Source organism: Peromyscus maniculatus, chromosome 1 (assembly GCF_049852395.1).
Source record: "Peromyscus maniculatus bairdii isolate BWxNUB_F1_BW_parent chromosome 1, HU_Pman_BW_mat_3.1, whole genome shotgun sequence".
Classification (NCBI taxonomy): domain Eukaryota; kingdom Metazoa; phylum Chordata; class Mammalia; order Rodentia; family Cricetidae; genus Peromyscus; species Peromyscus maniculatus.
The window spans coordinates 113868550-113895961 of NC_134852.1; the positions used below are offsets into that span (position 1 = coordinate 113868550).

The 27412-nt window shown below is 40.7% G+C and overlaps 3 protein-coding genes across 4 annotated transcripts; 1 reads left to right on the top strand and 2 right to left on the bottom strand.

Annotated features, from left to right (window-relative positions):
• The first annotated feature begins 799 nt into the window (after positions 1–799).
• On the top strand, positions 800–11488 carry LOC102926262 (olfactory receptor 51E1). Of its 2 annotated transcripts, none has more exons than XM_015986797.3 (2): positions 800–867; positions 8610–11488. In XM_015986797.3, the coding sequence occupies exon 2, from the start codon at positions 8652–8654 to the stop codon at positions 9603–9605; it is 954 nt and encodes a 317-aa protein (XP_015842283.1). In that variant the 5' UTR covers positions 800–867; positions 8610–8651; the 3' UTR covers positions 9606–11488. The 2 variants fall into 2 exon arrangements, with proteins under 2 accessions (XP_015842283.1, XP_042136943.1); XM_042281009.2 differs by lacking the exon at positions 800–867 and adding an exon at positions 7827–7908.
• An 890-nt stretch (positions 11489–12378) lies between these two features.
• On the bottom strand, positions 12379–13377 carry LOC102926572 (olfactory receptor 51I2-like). The gene has a single exon (XM_006993333.3). It carries the CDS (start codon positions 13339–13341, stop codon positions 12379–12381), a length of 963 nt encoding a protein of 320 aa, XP_006993395.2. The 5' UTR covers positions 13342–13377.
• Positions 13378–20868: 7491 nt separating this feature from the next.
• Positions 20869–26753, bottom strand: LOC102926880 (olfactory receptor 51G2-like). The gene is made up of 2 exons (XM_006993334.3): positions 26730–26753; positions 20869–22507 (listed from the first exon to the last, which is right to left on the bottom strand). The coding sequence occupies exon 2, from the start codon at positions 22448–22450 to the stop codon at positions 21488–21490; it is 963 nt and encodes a 320-aa protein (XP_006993396.3). The 5' UTR covers positions 22451–22507; positions 26730–26753; the 3' UTR covers positions 20869–21487.
• Positions 26754–27412: the final 659 nt, after the last annotated feature.

The following is a 27412-nucleotide window of genomic DNA, read 5'->3' on the forward strand; positions in this document are numbered from 1 at the left end:
AGGTCACTTAGTTTCACATGGAAATTATTCTCTAACTTTGTTCTCTTACTCTTTTTACCCTTAAAAGAAACCCATGATCTTATGTGGCTGGTCAGGAGTAGAGAGAGGGTTAAAGAAACTGCATTACCTTCTCTTTCCTTGGCCTGGATTTCATTCAGTACACCATGGAGTAGAAGGCAGGGCGTTATCCCCGGGGACCATGTTTTGTGTTAGCTGGCCATAGAAGCCAGAGCTGAGAGAGAATGAGGTCTTAAGAGGATGGAACCACTGGGTCCCATGCTCAACAAGGACCTATCAACATCTGCAAAAGGAAAGTTGGGGGATAAAGTACGTACTTTAGGGAGGAGACAGGCTCTCTCAGTTGTGGAGTCTCTGAAAATGAACTTTGTCTTTCCCCTGGCTCTTTGATGGCTTTGTGAAGAAACCGTGAAAGAACCTCACACACAGCACAGGTGCAAAATGAGTTTCTTCTGGCCTTTTCTTACTCTCAGCTGTACATTTGGGATTGGTCTAAATATCCCAGCTGGCAGAGGTCTATTTTCAAAGGACTCTAGAGACCATCTATCTAATGCCTCTCCTCCCTTCCCCACTGCTTGGGCTTATCCTTTTAGGGCATGGAAGCTTAGAAGTGAACCAGAACCGTAGTAGGCTGGTGGGGCATATCTGCTGGTGGACTCCATGGACACAGCCTGCACTCCCAACAAGGAGGAGCAGAAAGAGGGAGGCGGGAAACCAAGAATAAAGAGCCCTGAGTGGACCACAGAAGGAGGTGGAGACTGAAGGGGCTGGGCTTTTTGCAGCCTGCCACGTCTCCCTCAGAAAGAGTGCTGGGGGAAAGGGGACACAGGATCTCTCAGCACAGCTGAGGTGAGTATAGCAGGCATGCATTGGGTTAGGGTTACTTGTAGCTGAGGACCTTCCATGACATCTCTTGAAAGGACGAGAAGCCTGGCTGTGAAGAACCAGATGTCACACTGGGTGGTGTTGGTGGTATGGAGGAAGCCTCTCACCCGAAGGACAGGCAATCAGTATAATGTGGGGAAAGGAGTGAGGATGTTAAATGTTGTTTAAAAGTAGTTTTCAAGTGTCTGTTTTCCAGTGACTGGTTTACTGGGGACTAAGAAGAGGCTGGCAGAGAACATGAGCTGATGTGAATGGAGACAGGAATACATTAGGTTTGAGTTGGACTGGGGTAGATTGGGATTGGATTGAGTTTCAGTGTATGGACATAGATGGCCTAGGTTATTACTGTGGTTGAAGCCTGTCTCTGATGGGAGGTCAGACTACAGCTATGGTTTTGTTGGGGTGTTCTGGGTGGAGTCAGGGCTCAATCAACATTCTATCAAGAGTATGATTGGTCCTCTTGCCAAGGCTGCCGTTCTGAGCTTGACTCAGATCTCGACTCAATCCTAGGACTGAGGTCAAGTCTTTAGCTCATTTAAAAAGTAGCTTAATGTCTATAGAGCCAACTCCCTTGCCTTGTGTTCTGTGCCTTTAGATGCACCCAAACCATTGTAACTTTCTAAATGAGGTTTATTCTCTCTCACTTTGGGCCTTTGCCTTTGACAAAATGCACTTAAAACACACACACACACACACACACACACACACACACACACACACACACACAGGCACAAATCTGTTGTTTATGGCAAAGTTCTTGGGCATAGTCAATATAGTGCTACATGACCTGGCCCTTAGCCCCATCTTTGAGCTTTCTGCTCACGAACTCATAGGCTCATTCTTGCCTTAAGATCTGTTCCTCTTGTGGTCTCCCAAGCCTAAAACGTTCTTCCCTTAGGTCTTAGAATGGCTGGCCGATTCTTACCACAGGCTGCTTAGCTTGTTTGTCATCTCTTAAGATGTCATCTCCTCTGACCCCTGTGTGGACCACATCTATATTTTACCACTCCAACTCATCTTTAGTGCACTTACCTTTGCTTGCAATTTTCTTATCTGTGTCATTACTTTTTGCCATTCCCAGCTCAGTGTACAGGCTTGCAAGAAAGCTGTGACATTGTCTGTTAACCCACCGATTGATAGCCAGTGTGACACGACCTGTCTAACTGAATCTTTCTGTCTACTCACCTCACTGAATCCCCTGATGAACAGCAACTGGTCCTGCAAACCTTCACTTGGCAACAGCATGGTAGGGAAGGAACCCTCTGAGCCCAAAGACCTTGTGGCGAGCTACTGTTATCTTTGCTTCTGAGAGGCTTCAGCTCAGCCTTGCCCTCACAGGCATCACAATACACTGTGAGGACAACATGTTTGTCTGGTGCTTAATTCAGAGCTTGGCAGACAGGAGCCAGCCAGGCAGTAACTTGGATAAAAATGAGTGCATTGAGCAAAGTCCTCCATCGGGCGTTTATGGCACTCCACACCTGCCGGCAGCAGTCACATGCCAGACCAGCTGCACAGGCTACCAATAACCACCCCCAGCATTGCCAGTTTGTAGAGCACTAACCTGGCCCTACGCAGGAAGTGGAGGAGTAAGGACCTGAGCCCTGGGTGCTCTTTCTAGGGTGACTCTAGGGGACCAGACTGACTTAAGTGAGTGGGATAGGATGAAAACTTCACTCTAATTCTTGGAAATTCCATCTTTCAAGAATTATCTTGGGAATTAAAGTCAAGAATGACCAACATCCTTCAAGGTTCACTTGCTTTGCCAAATGTAAGCAGGTTTTAGGGCACAATGGGTATTGATAATTTGGTTAAATTTGGTTCTGGGGAAACTATTCATACAAAGTGCTGAGAAAAGCTCAGCCTCCTCAAGCGTCAAGGCTCCTCCAGGCTGCAGCCCCAGGTTATTGTCCATGAGGCCACCCTACCTCTCTCGGCCTGGAAGTAGAAGCCAGAGGCTCCCACCTCATTTGGGCTCCACTTTAAGAACACTCTCTTCCAAACATTCTAACAAAGGCTGGAAGTAGAGGGCCTCACATCATTGTTCTGGGTAAGAGACACTCCATTTTTACCCCAGATAAGGACAAAGACCACAAATCCCATCCTCATTCCTTCTTGCCCCACCTCCTTTCCCAATTTCCCTAAGTATGGAAACCTGCTTAGGTGTTCTGATCCCTAAAGAGGCTCCTGGACTCAGGCCCTTCATTTTGCCTCCCTTAGGTATAATATGGAAATTGTTCCTACGAAGCATCTATTATTAAGGAGACTGTGAGCACAGGATAGGTTTGGCATATTGGAAGCGTATAGGTTGGTCACTTAGGGCTTTATTCTTTACACTGCCACCTGTCAAATGGTTATCACTGCTTGTCTGACAAGTTGGTGAAAGGCTCTGGTTAGACTAGGAAATAGTCAGTAGAGAACAGAAGCCTTCTTCTTCACTTCTCTACTGTGGGGCCCGACCATGGTACAGTCAGGGGATTAGGCCTGGAAGAGAAGAGTGACCCATAGCCTCATCTAGGAGAGTTCTCTTTATTATTCTCTTACACTCTTGCCTAAGATTATACCTGGGCAAGTGTCCTATTTGTCAGACCCTCATCTTGCCTTACCTTTGGCCAGATTTTAACAGCTTCTAAAAGGTGTAGTGCAACCAAGGATAGCCCAAGATAAGAGAATAGGAGGTAGCCTCAGCCGTTTCTACTGTACTCATTGATTGTTAGGCCCCAGAAATGTCATTTAACCTCTTGGAGCCGTAGTTTTCTCATCTGTCATAAGTAAAGGATTCAGAGAACTCCATCTATCCTGAAGAACTATTCTCAGTCGAGAGATAATATTTATATGCCTGGTATTTTGTAGGCATTCAGTAAGCTCTATTAATATCACAAAACAGCAAGTCAGGGCTGGGAGAGCGCCTCATTGTTCTCGGGTCAGAAGAGAGGCCACAGAGCCCTTGTTTTCCTTCTTCCAACTTTCCCATGGGTCTCGAAGAGTTGCTGCAGCTCTGGTGAAGAAAGCGGGGTGGGCTGGTGAGAAGCACTGAGCTGGTATTGGAGGGAGTGCTTTGAAGGCCAGGAGAAGGGCTGAGACCCTGAAGTGCATTTAAACTCTGTACATGTGGGGTCTGCTGCTCTCTTCCTGAGAAAAGGCTAAGATGCCCAAATAGTTCCCAGAGAAACACTCCTAGGACTCACTAAGCTAATTTGACATTCTAGGGAAAAATTAAGAACAGGGTTACTCCTTTGGGATTAGGATGGTGTGTGAGAGTGAGTGAGTGAGAGAGGGAGGGAGAGAAGGAGAGAAGGAGAGAGAGAGAGGGAGAGAGAGAGGGAGAGAGAGAGGGAGAGAGAGAGGGAGAGAGAGAGGGAGAGACAGAGGGAGGGAGAGAAGGAGAGAAGGAGAGAGAGAGAGGGAGAGAGAGAGGGAGAGAGAGAGGGAGAGAGAGAGGGAGAGACAGAGGGAGGGAGAGAGGGAGTGAGAGAGGGAGAGAGAGAGGGAGAGAGAGAGGGAGTGAGTGCAAATTTCTTTGTTTATTTTTCCTTGGTTTTCTTCCATTTTCAAAACAGAATGATTTTGTTCCAACTTGCATGGAAGCTCCCAACCATCTCTTGAGAGAGTATGAGTGCTTGTAATTGTGAACCAGTACTGGGTCCACAGGGCCTTCTGAAGTTGTCCCTTTTGTTATCTTTTGGAGAGCTGTAGGAGACTGGCAGGGCTGTGCCATCTGAAGGGTGATACCTGGGCTGTCTGGGCCCCTTTCCATCCCTTCATTTCTCATCTCCACAGATTCTGAGGTCCAGATCTTGTTTTGTGCTGCCAAGGTACCTTCCTTCCAGGATGGCTGACTCTTCCCTTTTCATTTCGGACACCTCTATACCAGGGTCCATTCTTGCCACCTTGAGAAACTGAGTATATTTATACATATGTATATGGGTGTATGCATAGAATGAATACATTCTTCATTGAGTGAAGATTAAGGCAAACTGGAAAAAATAAATTTTCATTTTATATATTTTCATGTTATGTGCTCTTTGATAGTTTTATAATGCATTTTGACACAGCTGATAAATTCACAGTAGCCCTATGAAGTTGTTATTATCTGAGATAATAATAATAATAATAATAATAATAATAATAAAAATAAATAATTTACTACCCCAAGAGTTGAGGCCAAGACTGATGTTTCTACCCCAAAGGATCCTACTGACAGCCCCAGTCTGCTCACAGAGGCCATAAAATTTCACACTTGGACCCATGGCTTTTCCCAGGTTGCTTCCTAGTGCAGTATATTTTAATCTTAGCAATATGCCAAGTTTCCCATGTCTGTTCATGCGAACTGCTGGATGGCATGGATAGCTAGCTGGCCCTCTGGAGTGCTGGAGTCTCTTCTGGTTAATGCCTCCAGGTGAAGAATCCTAGGTGATGTCTGTCTTCAGATGAAGATGGTGCTGCATATATCCTCTTTGTACTTATCAAAGCCAAGACATTGCTTTGTGCTTCTTTCCTTCTCTTTTTGTCTCCCCCTCTCTTTCTCTGTCTCTGTCTCACTCTCTTCCTTCCTTCCTTCCTTCCTTCCTTCCTTCCTTCCTTCCTTCCTTCCTTCCTTCCTTCCTTCCTTCCTCCCTCCCTCCCTCCCTCCCTCCCTCCCTTCCTCCCTCCCTCCCTTCCTTCTCCTCCTGCTCTTCCTGCTCCTCCTTCTTCTTGCATTTTCTTACATGCCCTTTGGATCCCTGCCTGTTTTGTTGTCCCTAACGATTTCTGTCTTTCCCTTTAGGACTACACTGTACTGACTTTGTGTTTCTTTTCTGCCTCTGCAGTTTCTAAAGTTCAGGTATCTGACAGTTCTACCTACCCCCTGCCTGTGTGATCTTCATCAGATGCTCACCAAGGGATTCTGCTATTAGTAAAACTTATTTCATTTTGAATGAGCATAATTTGATGCTAATTACTAAATGGAGTCGTGTTCTTGTGTTAAGGAATTTATGATTAGGGGAAAAATAAGTAGTTCTTATAATCAGGAGAGTCAATGCATAAAAGGAGACCCAAACACAATTACTTGGGAATGCAGAACAGGAAATGGTCAATTATCCAGGGAAAGGATCTTAGGAAAAGTAACATAAGAGAGAAAAAAATAAGTGAGGGCATGAAGATCACACATGGGATCAAATCCAGGGTTTCCTGCATGTTAGACAAGCATGCCTCCAGCCCTTCCCTGGGTAGCACAGGCAATGGCCTGATACCATCTGATCAGTACTGTGGTGTGCAGGCGGGGATGCTTACACCAGACATGGCAGCTAGCTCCATGGCATCTAGCTTGTATGACTAGTGATCAACATCAAGGCAAAAAGAAACATTACAATTTTGTACACACTGTATGTGAGGTATAGTTTAAACACTTAGCAGTCATCATCTCATTTCATCTTCACAGCGGTCTTGTTAGGCAGGAGCTGGTATTAATATCATTTTGGCAATGAGGCAACAGAGACATAGAAGTAATAAATGATTTGCCCTAGTTAACACTGCTCCCAACTGGGATTTATGCAGGACAGATTCTGAAGCTCAGTGTCTTGATAATGACATGGTATTGACACTGAGATTTTAGTCTATGGACAAGAAGAACTTATGTGCGTGAGAGACAGCCAGGTAGTCTCTTTTAGAATCATATGACTGGGCTCCAGAAAGAGTATCAATGTATTTTGGGGTCAAGAGTTTATAGGTAGAAAGGTAGATTTACTATTAAAGAGATTGGGATAGTCTGGGAAGAGAATATAGACAAAGAACACCAAAGAAAATTTTGTATAGCGTTGTCATTTAAAGGTATTGCTGAGAATGAAGCCGAGGAGGGTGAAGATGGAGACGGGATAACAGGAACTGGTGAACGGAGAGAGATGAGGAGCATCAGGCAGGAGAAGGAGCAGTTTTAAGAAGCAGGGAGCTATGCCACTACAAATGCAATTCAGAAGAGTGAGCGGTATTGGTGACTTCGCCTGCTTGCCTGAAGTAGATTAACTACAGTTCTTTGCTTTAACTTTTTTCCTTCTAACAGATTGAATCAAACTTTATTATAAAAGCCCCCATCCCAGTTCTCATAGGCCAAACATATGTTTATATGTATGTATATGAATTCACATGACCACACACCTATATATGCACATATATTTAATCAGACCCCACTATCTGTAGATTCTGCATCTGCAGATTCAACCAACCATGGATTGAAATTAATTGAAAAAATATTGTGCTTTGGGGGAACTACTAAATAAAATAAGCATATCTTGAAAACAAACACTGTAATAGGTTGACAGTAGATCTATCTGCTAACTAAAGAAGCTACTGGGTGACTATCAGAAGCTATCAGTGTGGCTAGACTAAGTAAAAGGCTAATTTACATCTCAGGTAGTGCAGAGTTAGAAGCTACATTTTACCCACCCACCCAGTGTGACATACAGTTTAAAGTATGTGAACTGTTTGTTTTTTGAATTTCTTTTTCTTTTTTCTTTTTGGTATTTCAAGACAGGGTTTCTCTGTGTAGCTTTGCTCCTTTCCTGGGACTCACTTGGTAGCCCAGGCTGGCCTTGAACTCACCGAGATCCGCCTGCCTCTGCCTCCCGAGTGCTGGGATTAAAGGCGTGCACCACCACCGCCCGGCTGTTTTTTGAATTTCTATTTAATGGTTTCAGACTTCAGGTGAATACAGTTGATTGGAATAAAATAACCCGTGGTGAAAGCATGGCTAAGGGGAGATGTCCGCACTGAAAGGATGCTCCCATGAGAAGCACGAGGCAGCAGTGCAGGACAGGGCAGACGAAGGAGGCTGAGCATGGATCCGTCTCCACTGGAGACCGGCATCAGCATCCTTGAGAGATTCCGAAGTTACGTCACAGTGCTGGCGTGGTGGCTGTAAGGCTACGTTGTTTAAAAACTCTTTCGGTGCTTGGCATTGTAAATGGGATCTAGATGGGACAGCGATGGATCCACTGAAGCTGTCACTCTTTTCCTGATATGAGCTGTGTAGGGGAGTGTAAACTCTTGATTAGATAGCTGGGAAAAATGGAAATTCAGACTTCTCGTTTCAGGATAAAATCAGTCATGCTTTTATTGGAATAGGTTTTATCACAATAAAATAGATGCTATTAAATTAATATTGAAATATCTTCTCTGTATTGGGCTAATGTTAAAGTTAGGATTACGACTAAAATTAGACCATTAGATTAGTGATCAAGTTAGGTTTCAATGTCAGCTTATCTTACTACTCCCATTGATGCATTTGCATGAGAATCACCTTTGAATGGACTGATGAAATTGGCTGTAATTACAGTAAATATTAAAAATTTTAATTTAGTATTTCTCCATCCATAGTTTCATTTTCTAGGATCTGAAAATGGCTTATATGATTAACATGATCAATATTAAGCATAGGGAGTATAAGATACCACATAGGATGTAATTTGTTTTTAATTTGAGAACTAAGTGATTAATAATATCAGAATGTTGTCTTATTATTTCACTTACTATATACATAAGATTAGCAAGAAGAATTAAGTGAATTTTCATCTTGTACTTGAGTTATGGTTAGAAGAAATTTAGTGTAGGTTTAGAGTTTGGATAAGCAATGGAATTAGAGTTTTGTTAGAGAATATGACAGTAAGATCAAGGGCTGTATGGCATTGAGATTCTAGAGGACCTGACAATGACTTGTCTTTGTATTTCAGCTTCAACCTGCCTGGTACTGGCCACATCTTAGTTTCTTCACTATGGTGGGCATCAACAGCAATGAATCCAGTGCCACGTACTTCATCTTAATAGGCCTCCCAGGGTTAGAAGAGGCTCAGTTCTGGTTGGCTTTCCCATTGTGCTCCCTCTACCTTATTGCTGTGCTAGGAAACTTGACAATCATCTACATTGTGAGGACGGAGCACAGCCTACACGAGCCCATGTATATCTTTCTTTGCATGCTTTCTGGCCTAGACATCCTCATTTCCACCTCATCCATGCCAAAAATGATGGCCATTTTCTGGTTCAATTCCACTACCATCCAGTTTGATGCTTGTCTGGTACAGATGTTTGCCATCCACTCCTTATCTGGCATGGAGTCCACAGTGCTGCTGGCCATGGCCTTTGATCGGTATGTGGCCATCTGCCATCCTCTACGCCATGCCACTGTGCTTACATTGCCTCGTGTTGCCAAGATTGGCATGGCTGCTGTGGTCAGGGGTGCTGCACTAATGGCACCCTTACCTGTCTTCATCAAAAGGCTACCCTTCTGTCAATCCAATATTCTTTCTCATTCCTATTGCCTACACCAAGATGTCATGAAGCTGGCCTGTGCTGACATCCGTGTTAATGTCATCTATGGCCTCATTGTCATCATCTCTGCCATTGGCTTGGATTCACTTCTCATCTCCTTCTCATATTTGCTCATCCTTAAGACTGTGTTGGGCTTGACACGAGAAGCCCAGGCAAAAGCATTTGGCACGTGTGTCTCTCATGTGTGCGCTGTTTTCATATTCTATGTGCCTTTCATTGGATTATCAATGGTTCACCGTTTTAGCAAGAGGCGTGACTCTCTCCTTCCTGTCATTATGGCTAACACCTATCTGCTCATTCCTCCTGTACTCAACCCCATTGTCTATGGGGTCAAGACAAAGGAGATCCGGCAGCGCATTCTACGTCTTTTTCTCACAACCCCACATACTTCAGATCACTAGGAATCTGTGATGAAACCTCCCTCCATTTAAAGTTCTCTAATTCATAATTTACTATTAGCATCCTGGAAGACAGTATTAAGAAAACAAATCTTTCTTAATCAAAGCACAGCTCGAATCTTTCAAAGATGAAACTGGCTGTGGAATTTCCATGGGAATAGAATAAAACCTGCAATCTCCATTTTCCAACACCAGATTCCATTTTGTTTTTTCTCTATATGATTGTTAAGACCAACACTTGTGTTTTGAAGGTTATTATCTCCCATTTTATCACCACTAACAAATGTCAATTCATTTTACTGATGATGGTTCATAGCATTCATAGATGGAGCAACACATCAAAAATGTTCATCAAAGGAAGGACAAAAGGAAGATAAACACAAGACTATAATAAAATTATATAAGATAGATTAAAACTCCAATTTCCTCATCAGAATTCACAATGACTTTGGATTTCTAAGAAGTTATAACTGGATTTATTCTTCAAAACAATTTCCAAAGAAATCATTGTTTTTCTTTTGGGTCCCAGGCCAGAAAAAACTACATTTGTCTACAATATGATGAAATGACACACTTTGTTATGACAGTTGTCACAGCTATGAAGACATGTTTTTTTACCTATTTAAGTTTATCAGCTTTTTATTTGTACCCTGATTGCACCAATGGAGAAACGGATATTTCCCGGGAACCAGTGAATTACATACAATCATGGAAGCTCAAAAACAGAAGAAACTAATGAAATTTTCATGTCCAATCCTATGTCATGTAGAAGAATTGCTAGATAGACTTGTGAGATGTTGAGATGGGAATCTCCAGAGTCTTATGTTGTTTTTGGAGGAGGCATTTTCACTTACTTAGGGCTGCTTTGGGGAACTTCCTATTAATAGAAGGCTTTAATCATGCCACTAGACATTGCTCTATGTTCTAGCCCAATCACCACTGTGCCTGTCCAATGGAGTGTTCCCAGATAGATTTATTTGAGAAACAGTGTGAATAGTTGCAGATTCCCTGGGTGTCTGAGGGATGCTTTAAGAGAAGCAGTTGAGAATATCCATCAGCTTGTGGTATAAAGAGAGGAGGATAGTCACCACAGACTAGAGAGTCAAGAGCAAGAGACATGAGACTGAGTAGGGCCATTAGGTCACGTGACTGAGCAGGAAGTAAGACTAGGGGAAAGGAAGGTCTATAGAAAATGGGGATCACATATATAAGCAAACACCACAGACACCCAGGGCTTTAAGCTGTGTTGCAATGAGGGAAATAACGACTGCATTTCTGCCAATTGCACATACTATGAATATAGCCTTGAGGTCTACCTAGGAATCCTACACACTCGCTAGAGTATTTCCAGGAGTGGGATGGCCACTGTGGGAATTGTAGGAGTGGAGATGGAGTATACTGATCAAGGATTAGGATCATCACCCACAGAAAAGCCATAGTCAGATCCAGTGTGTTGTTGGTGAACACGAGAGACAGGCAGCAAAGTAGGGGCAGGGGAGAATTTCCTGGCCATGGCTAGCAGCACAGAGACCCACTTGTACATTCAACTTCTTTGACTATACTCCAGAATATAAGAATTGTGGATATGATAGAATTGACTAGGCCAAGGTGAGGGGTGGCTAAAGGAAATAGCATGAAATGTACTCAGTGCAAGATTTGGTCACTTTGAACTGAGCAGGAGTGGGAGAGGATGGGAGGGTGGGTACTTGTCCATTTCCACTGCCCAGAAGGGATCTGACACTGCAGTTGAGAGAAAGAAAATGAAAAGGATTAGAAAGATATGCTTTTCTTACTTGCAAAGTGAAATGTGATCACTGAAAACAAAAATCACATTCTGAAAATATAAAGAAATTAAAATATAATAAAAAATCTTCAGTTTGTTACTTAAAAGAATCTAAAAACCATTTGTGTTTATTTTTCCAAGGTTTTGGTGTATACTGGCATGCATGCTTTGCTTGGACATATGATAAGTTTGTGTGTGTGTGTGTGTGTGTGTGTGTGTGTGTGTGTCTAGTTGGAGGACATTTGTGTATGTGTATTCATTTTGGTGATTTTTTTTGAGAGAATCTCATATAGTCCAGGGTGTCCTCATACTGTGTAGCTAAGAATGACCTTGAACTGATGATTCTCTTGTAGTCACATCTTAAGTGCTGGAATCACAGGTGTATGCCTCTATTCAACCCCATTGTATATCTGCTTTATACTTGTAGTCCCTTTGGAGTCATTCATATATAATGCTTGATGAATGGATTAATTACATTGACCAGTTAATTTTTTTCTTTTAGGGACAGAGTTAGTACTTTAGATTGCAGAAAAGTTTCTGGTTCACTCCAGTCTGAAGCATGTACCCAACATACCTTCTATCTGTAATTCATACTAGTAGCTACTGTAATGACATCATGAAATTTGTAGGCAAGTTGATGAAACTAGAAAAACTCATCCAGAGTGAGCTAACCCAGACCCAGAAAGATATAGTATGTACTCACTTATAAGTGGATATTAGCTATAAACTAATGTGACAGTCCACAGACCCATAGAGGCTACATAACAAGGAGGACTTGGGTGGTGGTGGTGCAAGGATCTCCATGGGGAGGGGCAATAGAATACAAAATGTTTCATGTATTTATCACACTTTAATCCTCAAAGTAAATGATAAGCAGATTTGTAACAGGAATAAGGCAGGTGGTCTTTTCACAATCTTAGTGTAACTAGAGATTTCCAGTGCTTCCTATGGCTTTCTTTTATTTTGCCCAAATTGTGATATATTTTAAGTTTATTAGCCTTGGCTTTTCCTACTTAACACTCTGAACATGGCCCCCCTGATGGGCTTGGACTTGACACTGTAGATGATGGGGTTGAGCACAGGAGGCACTACAAGGTACACATATGCTACAAGGGCATGAACAATGTGGGGCAGGTGCTTACCAAAGCGATGGATCATGGACACACCTATGACTGGAATGTAAAAGACCAAGACTGCCAAGATATGGGAAACACATGTGTTGAGGGTCCGAACGCGCTCCCTGGGAGAGGCTAGCCCCATTACTGTGTGAAGAATCAGTGCATAGGACATAACAATAAGCAAAGAGTCTACACCCACTGTGGATAGAACCACATAGAGTCCATATAAGATGTTGACAGTAATGTCAGCACAGGCCAGCTTCATGACATCAGCATGGAAGCAGAATGAGTGAGACAGGAGGATCTTGCCAGGGCAGTAGTTTAGTCGCTTCAACAAGAAAGGAAGTGGTAAGAGGGACAAAGTAGCTCGGGTCGTAATGGCCGCACCAATCCTGATGATGACATTGTTAGTGAGGACAGATGCATAGCGCAGTGGGTTGGAGATAGCCACAAAGCGGTCAAATGACATGGCCAAGAGTACTGAAGACTCTACCACAGAGAAGAAATGCAGAAAGAACATCTGGATCAGACAGGCATGGAAGCCAATGAATCGATAGTCAAACCAGAGCACACCCAGAGTGGAAGGCAGTGTGGACAAGCTGAGGCCCACATCACTTAGGGCCAGCATGGACAGGAAGTAGTACATGGGCTGGTGTAAGCTATGGGTCCTCTTCACAGCCAGGAGGATGAGGCAGTTTCCAGTGAGTGCCACAGTGTACATGGAGGAGAAGGGGATGGAGATCCAGCCATGGATGGCCTCTAGCCCTGGGATGCCAGTCATGAGGAAAGACTGTGGCTGGAAGAAGGAGATGTTGATGAAGGACTGTGAAGAGAACATAGTTCCCAGGAGATGTGATATCCTCAATCTGTATAGACACTGACCATATCTAGAATGAGAGGAAATAGTAAGGAAGTATTGCGTCAAAAGTCTTAGACTCAAATTTCATTAGTTCACCATTTACTTCTAGGTATAAAGGAATGATATTGATAACAACATTAATGTAGACTCTATATGTTGTATTCTACTTAGTATCATAATGTCTTGCCTATAATTTTCTCATATCTTTAAGAAAACCATAGGTACTTTTGAGGATCTGGCTTCTTTCAAACAGGGTTGGTCAGTTGGGGTTATGAATTCTACACAAGCTTATTGAAAAGCTTCTTATCCCTAATGCTGACACCCAGTCTGAGCTGGTGGACTGAGACTCCAAAGACTGTGAAACAGTATACTGGTCTTACCAGTATCTATTTGTTGTACAAATTGAGGACATGTTATATCTCTATGCCTAGAAGAGTGTGAAAATTCCTGTTTGGTAAGAGATAAAGAAAATTAAACCAGGCATATGGAACAAAGGGAGTTTATTTTTTATAGCATTCAAGGAAACCTACAAAGAGTCTGACTGCATGAGAAATTACTTTTTTTCTTAGAATTTTGTAGTTTTTAAATTGAGTTATTCTAAAGCTCTTGTTTATGTTGCCCTTGCCTTTTTTATGACACACTTTTGACATATGCAAAAAAATTCTGTGATTCATACTTAACATTTTGGGCTGAATTTATTTATACAAAGAACCAGGAAACTTTGGAAAAGGCCACATTTCCTCACCCATTGTATAGATGAGAAACCCAAGGGTAGAGAGAGCTGTGAGTGGCCTACCTCTAATGGATGGCCTATGTATTGTTGTCTTGGAGTTTGAATCCTTGTACATCTGATTCCAAAACCAATACTGTCTCCTGTGGCCTGCCATGATGACACAAAGTGTTTGAACATTGGTCTGCAATAGATAATACTATTGTGATTATTGTGTTACTAACACATTGCAATTCTCAAGGCTTTCATCAGTTGTTACTCATTTGATCCCCACAGATACTGTAAAATATAGACTTCAGGGGGCTGCTTTTCCTACATTGTGGATGGTAACTAATGTTCAGGGATGTGATTTGCTCATGTTACTCCTCCTTTAAAAATCTTTCAGTGGTTCCCTGTGCAGTCTTGTAGAATATGGCTTGGGTAGTCCTGTGATTAAGCACATTCCCAAACTCTCCATTCATTGCATGGTAGACTTTGTTCTGTTCAGGATTCTTCAGCCAAGGACATCATATTTCAATTTCTAAAAAAGTCTGTGCTATTTATTTTGGGGATTTTGTGTTCTGCCTGTATTTTTCCTTTGATTTTTCACATGGCTCAGATCCTCATTCCTTTAGATAGTAAACACCATTTTCTCAAAGAGCCATTTGGATGACTCTTGTCTCAATGATGCCTTTACCTATAATCCTCTCCTTCATTATCCTCACATGACATGCTCTTTTATTCCTGTATGCCACTGAATTGACTTTTACATGTCATGATTACTTCTTTCCTTGATGATCTTCTGTCTCTTTTACTAGATTACAAATTGTATGGATGTGTCAACCATAAGGTTTTGTCTGTTTACAGGTAAATCTTACCTAGTGTGTGCAGTTCCTGGTATGGAGTAAAGTCACAGTAAACATTTATCTGAATGAATGAATAATGAAATGATAACCAAGTCTTGTACACATGAAAGAAAAACAAGTAAAATATAAGTTGTGTTCCCCCAGGCATCAGATAGTAGAACTGATGGTAGGTTTTGAAGAAGAGGGGATTGGAACCCTATCTCAAGAAATCAGTCCGGGCAGTGGTGGTGCACGCCTTTAATCCTGGCACTTGGGAGGTAGAGCCAGGTGGATCTTTGTGAGTTTGAGGCCAGCCTGGTCTACAGAGTGAGATCCAGGAAAGGCGCAAAGCTACACAGAGAAACCCTATCTCGAAAAACCAAAAAAAAAAAAAAAAGAAAGAAAAAAAAAGAAAAAAAAAGAAAAAAAAAGAAAAAAGAAAAGAAAAAAAAAGAAAAAAAAAGAAAAAAAAAGAAAAAAGAAAAGAAAAAAAAAGAAATCATGCATTGCACCCATGGGATGGACATAACATGTTTGATTTATTGTTGATTGTACGGAGAAGAAATCTCCAAGAAAAGTTTGGCTAATTTTCTGAACTCTGGATGGTTTTCATATCAACTAGATTCTCAAATATTTTATCTGTGTCCTATTTTAAGAAGCCCAATGAGGTTACCAACAATATATGTATATATACATATATGTACATATATTTGTAAGTGACATTATAGTATACCTTCAGACAATCTCCCCAGAGTTAGGTTTGTTGGACATCTTCTCATTTTCTTAGCTCACTGCATCTTCCGTCTGTGCTCTCCTTCCCATCAATCAACCCAAAGGAAATTGCTCATGTTTTTTTTTAAGTTATAATCTTGATTCCTTATTTATTTTGTAGGAAGTTATCTCCCTCCCTATGATGTATAGACAAATATGAATTGACAAAATGCAACATTATGTTGTTTACTACAAAAAATACATGAGTAAATCTAATAATTCAAACAAAGAAATATGTAGATTTCAATGACACATGCCCATGCATTATTTTCAGATGTTTCTTTTGAAGGGAAATTGCTCATAACCTTATTTGCTTTTCTTACGGTTGTTTTAGGGAAACTGCTGGTCCTGTTATTGCCCTTGGCACATTCTACCACCTCTCTTTCTCTCTAACTTTCCTTATAGATTTCTCAAGTTGTCTCAACCAACCAATTCTCCTAAGTCATCATGTTTAAATTGGTGATGAACTTTGAATCCTGATAAACTGAGTTTCATTATCAATTTCTCTATCTGTCTATCAGTGCTTTAGCTGGAGTACAATATTGACATTTATGTACAAGCCTCTGGAACTGGAATATGTGAGATAACTTCAGCTACATATGTCTTCCACTTGTTGAAGTAACAGCAATTCATTGGTTTGAGTATGTGAAAGTAATTTTAACAATTTTTCAAATGGAGAGAATTAGAGAACAGTTTTTGGGTTTCACTCATTCTGCTGTATTATTGTATTATACTGGGTATATACTGGGTGTGTTAGAAGTTTAGTTAGCTTTGAATGAAAAATGAATTCAACAGTGCTACCCTTATTTACAAAATCAAATGTCTATTGAGTTGAAAGAAATACTCAATCATAGTGTTGTTTAGCATGAAACACCCTCCTTTTTTCCCAAGTAAGCTGTCCTACTTCACAGGTTGTGTGAGATCCCAGCCTCATTTTCTCCCCCTTCTCCCTAATCTTCTTCTTTATAAAACACAGAGGTATAAGCCATATTGTCTGCTGTTTGAACTCAGGCATTTGGTGGTTGTAAACCTACTATTCTTAAAATTAATTCAGTCAATGAATGAATGAATGAATGAATCAGTCAGTCAATCAATCAATCAATCAATCATCAATCTTTTTTCTTTCCCATATTTTTACATTGCTCTTATTTTATTCCTCTGAATTTCCTTCCTTAAGATTTCCTTATTTCAATTTTTTTCTGTACTAACTCCTAAGCATTTCTTCTTCCAATTACTAATTCATGCCTATAAAATTGCCACACACCCACTTACATAGCAGTTTCTGATCTCAATCAGTTTGACTGGTTACCAAAACTGGAGGTCTTTTAATAAACTTCATTTCACAGTGTGTGGTACACATGATGATTAATTCCCTGTGCTAACTTGGCTAAATTATAGTGACAGTTTTTGGTCAAGCAGTGTTCTAGATATTTTTATGAATAAGTGTTTTTGTTTTGTAAACAATTAACTTTTGGATTTTCAGACTTTGAAGAAAGATCATCACTCTATTCTGTGTGTGGTTTCATTTAATCAGAAGAGAGGATAAACTGAGGTCTCCCTAGGAAATGGGGATTCTGTTCCAGATGGCGTTGAGATACAAAGTGTACATCAACTCTTCCTTGGGTTTCCATCCTGTCCTGAATAATTCACATATAAGTGCTCACAACTGCAAGAGCCAATTTCTTGCCTCTGCACCAGTTCTGTTTCTCTTTGAAACATTGACTAAAACATATATTAGAAATTCAGTCACTCTGATGAATGAATGAAAAATTTACTAGAGGAGTGTAGGGACCATGTTGGTGTGTTCCCAAGCACAAATATTAACATTTAAAAATATTTCATTATAGACAGGACTTGAGTGGTTTCTTTAAGCATCACTATTGTGGACCAATTGCATAGAGATTTGTTTTGGAACTCAGCAGGAATTTCTCTTCTTAAACCCAATACCCGGGTCTCTTTCTGACCTCTACCTTTTGGTATTTATTTTCCTTGAGCCTTTGCTTGGGAAGACAGTAAAAGGACCCTCTTTGTACTCTAAAAATAGAGGAAAGCCCAATTGTGAGCCTTGATTACTCACTTTGGTTGTGGTGATGGTTGAATCTGCTGTACCACATCTCGTAGAACACAGAAGCTTCTTCAGTTAAGATATTCTTCTTTTATTTTGATTCAGGAAAACGCAGCCAGGCTCAAGGGAAAATGGGATTTGAGTCACAGAGAAACTTCTCTGTGTTCAGCTCCACCCCTGGGATGGGAATGTTTGTTGAGAGGTTCAGTTGGTTGGTTGGGAGAATCTCAGAGAGATTATAGATATGACCAATTGGATCATACCTCTAGCCCAGCTGTCTTTAAGGCATGCTTTCCTCAAGTTCTAATGCATCAGTGACCCAGACACCCTGGTTCCCTAGAAAACAGTTTCCCCTCCCTCCACTCCTCCCAGTACCCTTCTTCCCTAGATCCTCTCCTACTCCAATTCCTTTCAGAAAAGAGGAGACCTCCAGGGAATATCAACTGAACATGGCATAACAAGATACAATAAGACTAGGTACAAACCCTTATATATCAAGGATGGGCAAGGCAACCCAGTAGGAGGAAAAGGGTCCCAAGAGCAATTTAAAGAGTCAGAGACACCCACACTCTCACTATTAGGAGTTCCACAAAACACCAAGCTAATAATCATAACATATTTGCAGAGGATTTAGCACAGACACATTCAGGCTCTGATTGCTGCCTCAGTCTCTGTGAATTCCCATGAGTCCTGCTTAGTTGATTCTGTGGGCTGTGCACTCCTGGTGTCCTTGACCCCTCTGACTCCTAGAATTTTTCCTCCATCTCTTCTGCAGGACTTCTCAAGCTCCAAAGGAACTTGGACTAACAGGCCAATAATTCTGTAGGGCATGAGTAAAGGAAAGTAGATATATTTTAGAAAGACAACTTGGATCAAGATAGGTTCAAAAACTGAAGAAACATGAAATTTAAAGATGAACACTGTGACTGCTCATCCACGTGTTGGAAATCAGAAAAATGCCATGTTCCAAATTCCCTATCGTAACACATTTGGATGAACTCACAAATTCAGCAACCTGCCACTTAAGTGATGTTCTCACCTATGTTCAATGCTTTTTGTCCTGTCTCCATTTTCTCAAAAGTGAAGACAGTTTATTGGATCCTGCCCTTCTTACCACCAAGAAATTGCTATAGTACTTGTTAGTCTTCCTTGAACTTCAGATATGACACATAATATATGTAAGAAAAGTTACTTAATCTATTCACCATGTAACGTGGCAGAGCACCAGCTATGCCAGGGGCCCCGACCAGGAGGAAGACTTGCCTCTGAATCAGTGTGCACTATAGCATTTTTGCATGTGTACCATGTAACATGTAAAACTTTTGATGCCAATTGTAACAGGGATGTGTGGAGTCCCTATCAAGTCCTCACATAATAACTGCTTAGTACATAGACACAAATCAAAAAATCAACCTCACTGACTTGAAATTGGTTAAAGAGTGGTCACTATTATAATATAAAGTAGATGATATGAAATTCTGTATGAATGGGCCAAGATATTTTTAGAATCCTGTTTTAATTTCAGAATGGAGCTTGACCTGGGGGCAGAACATAGTTTATGCTTAAAAACTGGTACACACGCTTGAGACAGACTGAGAGTTCTACTTATATGAGCCCTGCTTCTAGTTCTACCTTCCGCCCCTTGACTCTTCTCTAGTCATATTTAACCACTTGCTCTACTGTGTAGACAGAGGACTTTCCCTTTAAGTCTCCTCTCACTTCCATTTCTCTACTTATCCAAGCGAGTTCAAACTCATCTTCTACCAAATATACCTTTTTCTTTTTTCAGGAGCCCAGTTAGAGCTCAGAAAATTCCAAAAGTTCAAAAATATACTATTTCCATCCTTCCCAACCCGAGCTACTATCACTAGCCCTTTGCTTGCTCCCCATTTCCTGGCTTATTCTCCCCTCTACTCCAATGGACTGTGAGATTCTCAAAGGCAAAAATGAGTTCTTTTTCACATCTGAGACCTTAGAAACTTAAAAATAGGCATAAATAAAACTTTTGCTTTAAGCCTAACTTTTTAATATGTGGGTCAGGACCCCATATGGGTTGATATAACCAAGTGTTGGGGATGTGGAAAATTCTGTGACAGTAGTTAAGTTTCTGAATTATCAGTGAACAAAAAAAATCAAAATGAAATAAATAACAAATTTGAGGAGTTCCTGAAAGCAACAGCCCATGCTGCACCACATGACTTCATGGCTGGCTTGGTTCTGAACACACCACATGTGCACCTTTTATTGCACATGCTGTCATACAACACATCCTAATGAAACAGTTTGGCTTAGCTTTGAGTCTACCTTTTTTTTTTTGCTGTACACACAAAATTTTTTTCTTTTATAGAAACACAATGCTTCTATTACAGAAAAGAAAGCTTTTAAATATTTTTCTACCATCATTATTCATTGTGACAATATAGTATTAGCACATCTTTGGATTGTATAATGATAGAATTATTTATAATACTTCTGAGTTACTGACTTCAGTTTAGTGAAAATTGTACAATGCTGTCTTGGAGTGAGGACCAAAGTTTCAACAACTTCTGAAATGACTGTAAGTATACTTACTGCCATTTTATCCTATGTGTTTATAAAGCAATGTTCTCAGCAGTGGTCTTACAAAATAGAGATGTCACTCAACTCTGAAATTTTTTTTTCCAGACAGTGTTTCTCTGCGTAGCTTTGGTGCCTTTCCTGGAACTCATTCTGTAACCCAGGCTGGCCTTGAACTCACAGAGATCTGCCTGCCTCTGCCTCCCGAGTGCTAGAATTAAAGGTGTGCTACACCACTCCTGGTTTCAATTCTGAAAAAATTTAAAGATACTTTACAGTGTGCAGTATGAAATACTCAGTTTAAACTTAATTATGTGAAAAATATCATTAATATGCAAATTTGCTGTCATGTTTAATTATTGATAAAATTTTATGCTTAACATAGAATGTTTTAAAATAAAAAATTTCACAATTTATTTCCAATAAATATTTAGTTTCAATACTTACTTTGTATACATGCATGCCCATGATTGTGTAAAGATTTCTCAAGTGAAAAAGGGTCAGTATAGAATAAATTCAGAGAAGATTGTTGTAATAAATAAATCAATGATTATTTATTTGCAGTTATTAGAATGGAAAATCTTTATTGGCATTTACAACATATTGTGATGCATATTATTTAGTGTATAATAATCCTAGCAATATTGTATAATATAATTATTTATGTTTAACCACAGAAAGGACACAACAATAAACAGATAAAAAACTTATTCTTCTGTTTACCCAGGACTCTATACATACTTTAAACAATGTACCCATTATATCACATTTAATAGACTGTTTTTCTATTTAGACATTTTGGATATGTACTGAAATTTAAGGTCTACAAAGCAAAGGCAACATGTCTTTTTTTTCTGTTGCTGGAATCTAAAGTAGGGCTAGAAAACATTGACTTTAAGAAAATATGTGTGACATAAATGAGGTAACAAATGGACAAAGCATATTTTCAGATCAGAGAATGTAACTCAGTGGTAGAGGGCCTGCATAACATGTTAGAGGCATTAGAAATGATCCCTAGCACCATAGAAAACAATTATAGAAATAATTTTACCACAGTCTTACACTTTTTATTGTTGATGCCCATAACAAAGCCATTGGTATGACTTGATCCACCAAGTATGTGTTTTTTTTTTTCCCAACCACTTTGCAGGCTCCAAGTCCCATAAACATCCAGTGCCATCATGTCTGATCTTTTCTTCTTAGTACACTGAACATGGCCCCCCTGATGGGCTTGGACTTGACACTGTAGATGATGGGGTTGAGCACAGGAGGCACTACAAGGTACACATATGCTACAAGGGCATGAACAATGTGGGGCAGGTGCTTACCAAAACGATGGATCATGGACACACCTATGACTGGAATGTAAAAGACCAGGACAGCCAAGATATGAGAAATACATGTATTGAGGGCTCGGACACGCTCCCTGGGAGAGGCTAGCCCCATTACTGTGTGAAGAATCAGTGCATAGGACATAACAATAAGCAAAGAGTCTACACCCACTGTGGATAGAACCACATAGAGTCCATATAGGATATTGACAGTAATGTCAGCACAGGCCAGCTTCATGACATCAGCATGGAAGCAGAATGAGTGAGACAGGAGGATCTTGCCAGGACAATAGTTCAGTCGCTTCAGCAAGAAGGGCACTGGGAATAATGACAGAGTGGCTCGAGCTACAATGATAGCCCCAATCCTGATGATGACATTGTTAGTGAGGACAGATGCATAGCGCAGTGGGTTGGAGATAGCCACAAAGCGGTCAAATGACATGGCCAAGAGTACTGAAGACTCCACCACGGAGAAGGAGTGTAGGAAGAACATTTGTATTAGGCAGGTGTGGAAACTGATCAAACGATAGTCAAACCAGAGCACAGCCAGGGTGGAAGGCATAGTGGACAAGGTAAGGCCCACATCACTTAGGGCCAGCATGGACAGGAAGTAGTACATGGGCTGGTGTAAGCTATTGGTCCTCTTCACAGCCAGGAGGATGAGGCAGTTTCCAGTGAGTGCCACAGTGTACATGGAGGAGAAGGGGATGGAGATCCAGCCATGGATGGCTTCTAGTCCTTGGATGCCAGTCATGAGGAAAGACTGTGGCTGGAAGAAGGAGATGTTGATGAAGGACTGGGAAGGGAGCATCCCTGGAGGCAGTTAAGGGCTCTAGGAAGATGTGATCTGTTCAATTTCTGAAGAAACCTAAGTAGAATGATGAAGTTAATGTAAACACTTCTGGTGTAATAGCTATTGATATGGGTTCAAGCATGAACACGACAGATAGGAAGCAGATTAAGAAATGTAGTGCATCTAAAAGAAAAAAAAATCCAAAGAAGGAAAATAGCACTAGTAAGATGGCTCAGTGAGTAAAGATGCTTGTTGCCAAGCCTGATGACCTTGTCCCCAGATCCAATCTGGTGGAAGTAGAGACTAACACTGTCAATCTGACCTCTGATCTCACATCTACTCTATGGTCTACCTTTCTCACACTAAGTAAATTAATAATGTCAAATTTAAGGAAACTATAAATTCAACCCAGTGACCAGGCAGGAAGTATAGGTGGGACAAAGAGAGAGGAGAACTGGGGAAACAGGAAGAAGGAGAAGAGACACTACAGCCACCGCCAGGACAAGCAGCATGTAAAGATGCTGGTAATCCACCAGCCATGTGGCAAGGTATAGATTTATAGAAATGGGTTAATTTAAGATATAAAAACAGTTAGCAAGAAGCCTGCCACGGCCATACAGTTTATAAGTAATATAAGCGTCTGAGTGATTATTTTATAAGTGGATTGTGGGACTGTGGGGCTTGGGGAACCTGGAGAGAAGCCCTCCAGCTACAGACCCCAGCTTGGACTACTAGAAATAGTGGAGAAGGAGCCTGAACTGAACTGGTTTACCCCAGTGACCAGATTGGTGAATACCCTAACTGTCATTACAGAGATTTTCTCTAGTGACTGATGGAAGCAGATGCAGAGATCCACAGTCAAACACCAGGCATCCAGTTAAACTCCAGGAATCCAGTTAAAGAGAGAGAAGAGGGATTCAATGAGCAAGTGTATCAAGATCATGATGGGGAAACCTGCAGAGATGACCAACCAAACTAGTGGGAACTCATAAAAGTTGGATCAATGGTTGTGGAGCCTGCATAGGACTGGACTAGGCCCTCTGTATGGCGAGACAAGTGTGTAGCTTGATCTGGTGGGGGGCCCTCTGGCAGTAGGATCAGAATCCATCCCTGGTGCATGAGCAGGCTTTTTGGAGCCCACTACCTATGATGGGACACCTCATGCAGCTTTGAGGCAGGGGTAAGGGCTTGGACTTGCCTCTGTTGGATGTGCCTCCCAATGAGAGGTCTTGTCTTCTTGTTGGGGGTCTGGGGGGTGGGTTGTGAGGGGAAGGCTGGGGGCGGGGTGGCCAGGAGGATGAAAAAGGGGAATCTTTGATTTGTGTGTGGTGAATGAAAAAATTTTCTTAATAAAGAAAAGATTAAGACAATTGTCAAAACAAAAAGAGAATGGATCAGTCTGAGCTAGTAGAGTGTAAAAATAATTTGATGTTAAAGAAATTTTAAAATCAAAATGGCAGATCAAAGAAAAGAGTGATATAAATAGCAAAGTTGTATGAGGCCAAAAACACTTTCTGTTAAAAAAAGCATACAGTTAAAAGAATTAATTAAAAAAGAATAATTAAAGTTAAATTGAAATAATTAACCTGGAGAATATACGATGCATTAAACAATGGAATTGTAAATACAATCTTTTGTACAGAATTAAGTAAAAATGGAAAACGGAAGCGTATTTCAATGCATAATAAAATATTTTATGAAAAACTAAAAAGCATATATGAAAGTACTTATCATGTGCCAGGAAATAAATACCAATGGAAAGGCTGATGTAGATTATACTAGGTGTGATATATTATGTTAGAAGAATAAGAAAAAATTCTAGAGGTATCTTCTTAGTACCGGCAATCCTCCAAATAGGAAAATGTCTGACTTGAATGAGAACCATCTCACGTCTCCTAGACCACATGCACCAAAGACCACTGTGCACGGAGAGCTGTGAAAATGAATGCATGCTACACATTTTAATGCATGTATAATGTTGCTCAGGTAGAAAAGGGAGGAAAACATGTTGAAATAAGACAGTGTTTGTTATTTCTAACATGAGCTAAAATTATAGGATACACATTTTTGGATTTGTCCAGGCCTTTGAGAGCCAAGATTTTGGAGGTAAGAAAAAATGATAACTGAAATGAAACAATTTATTCCAAGTATTATCTTAACCAGGAATAATAGAATAAATTAACGAATAGAAAACAAAGGCAAACAAGACTGACCCAGTAGTGAGGACCATCCTGATGGCTGGATGCATGCTTTGAAAACTGGTTGGCTTTGGAGCTTATGATGAAAATATAACAAGTGAATCTGGACATTGTTTAGTACTAGACAACATAGAACTAGTGAAAAAAACAACTGGGGTCATTTAATAAGGACAAAAGCAAACCAGTCGTTTGCCACATAGTATGAACTGGGTATCAGTGAGACTGGGAACTGTAATGTGTTAAATCACATTCTATGTGTGTTTTCTAGGTTTCCTCACTATGGTACTGTTGCTTATTCTGTGTCTTGTGTCCTAAAACAAAAACAATGCTTCCTCTTTATGAATGTTTCAAAACAATAGAGCTAAAGAGATTTTCTTTTTTTACAAACATAGTGAAATGATGGGAAACCACCAAGGGCTAACAAAATAAAAGAAAATGATATTTTGTAAAAATATTAATTCTGATTCATAATTAATTTTGAAGAGAAAATAAAGGAAAGAGCAGGAAATCAGGCTTGCTGAGACAACATCAGACACAGAAAAATTTCAATTATGGCTGAACAATGACAGGACTAAATTTCTCTCACAAATTAATGATAAGAAAACAGAGAAAGAATAGATACCATCTCTTCCTTTTAATTCTATTTGTAAAGCCTGTAAAATTAAAGCAGCACGTTTTGTATCGTCAGCTAAGTAGAATGTGTGGACTGCCCTAAGATTTTGTTTTGAGGAAACCAAACACAACAAATGAACAAACACATATACTTTTAAAGCAAATTTGAATCTACCAGGCTGAGCCGAATCCCCAGGGGAGTCCTTGCCCTGGAGGAGATGGGAATGGAGGGTGGATTCGGGGGAGGGCGGGGGTGGGTGGGAAGAGGGAGGATAGGAGAATCTGTGGCTGATATGTAAAATTAAATTAATTATTAAAAAAATTTAAAAAAAAGCAAACTTGGGGTGGTGTAAATCAATCCTAGTTACATTTTTTATGGGGATGCTCTATTTTGGCATGATTATAATAGTGCAGCTATGCTTTAGTATAAGTAAATATTTTAAAATATAAATTGATTCCAAAATAATTGGAGGGTGAAGAGTAGCCATGAGCTTATAAATATGGTAACTGGATGCAGGTTTGAAGATACCCGGGGTCTCTTTCCTTAATTTAGAGTTATTTATGAACTTCCATTATACACATTACAAAACTAAATACAGTTCTGTAATTTTAAATAAAAAATGAAATGTGGAAATTTATATAAAATATTCATCTCACTTTCTCCAAAATTTCAATTAAGTGGCAATAAACTATGAGGTTATCACAGTGACAGAAGAGCAGGATGGTCTATATGGACCATGAAAAATGTTGTTTATGGTAAAAATAGGAAGAGACTAAGAAAATGGCAGAGACAGTTTGATTTTTTTGAAACAATTCACCAGGTTGAAGAGAACTAAGAAGTTAGCGTAGATAAAAAGAAAAATGAGGAGATTGGCAATAGAGCGACTATATAGGAATATTTGCAGTCTGTGTCTTAGGTATGCCACCTTCCCTTGCAGGTAGTTCTGCAAAGAAGGTTCAGAAGACCCAGAGGGGACGGAGAAACGAGAGGGCAACACTGAAAACTGACAAGTTGAGAAGAGCTGAGATTGCCTAGCTCTCTTTCCCTCCTTGATCAGAGAGTCCTAGCAGCTAGTTTGATTCTGCACCAACCGCTAGGCATGCTGGAGGCCTTCCCAGCTGGAAGAGTATAAGCAGGAATGTCTATGGAAAAAAGTTTTCTATGGAAAAAAGCCAGTGCTGACAAGGACAGTGGAGAGGATGGATGGTAAGTGCTCAGATGGGTAGAGAATCAGACACACTTGTCATCCACTCCCTCTCTTCAGATAATCCTGGAACTATAGTGTGAGTTTCCAGTTCACATCTGAATTATAAACTCCAAGACTTTGGCTAATCAGTCTACCAGTTTCTACTGCTTCTAGTTCCAGAAGATTTCTCTTTCCTTGTTAACAACCCCATTTGCACTCATACCATCATCTGAGGTTGAGATACAGCAGCCATCAACGTGGGAAGTGAAGAAAAGGCCACCCTGGGGCCCAGGTACTCACCCTGGCTGTTGTTCCAGGCTGTTCTGTGTACAGCGGAGAGACTGAGATTTATCTTCATGCAGAGGCAGTTGTGGCAGCAGCCTCTGTCTCCAGGGAAGATGAGAGCCACAGAGGAGTCCTTCCACTCAGGTCCTCGGGGAGTGGGAAAGCTGGAGCTTGCATTGACATCCAGAGAAAGGGAGGGAGTTCAGGGTCATAGACTTCACAACAACCCATGGATTTGAGTTGATTTCAGAGACTAGTAGTATCCATGACCCATTTGAATTTGAAATCCTTCCAGGATAAATTCTTGAAGCATCCTTTGGGCCAGTGCACAGGGTGAGTCTGTAGGATTTCCCTGACTTTGCATAGAGTAGGGATAAGGAACAATGGGATTGGAGCCCAGTGGTGGCCAAACCAAGGGTAAGGACATCTGGGAAAGTTTAGAGGAAGTAGACATGGACCGATTTCTAAACGGCCCAGACTGTGCTGAGCTCTCAGCTCTTATTCTAAAAGGACCAGGAGTGAGATTTTGAATCTCCTAAGTGATTCTGCTGACATTCTTGTCTGAGGACTGACCTAATTGATAAGGAAAGTACAACAATGGCAAAATTTGGGCAATGCAAAAAGCATGACTTGAAAGCCAGTCAGGCTTGGATTTAAATGCTTCCATTTTTCACCACATATGGGCTCTCTCCCCAGTC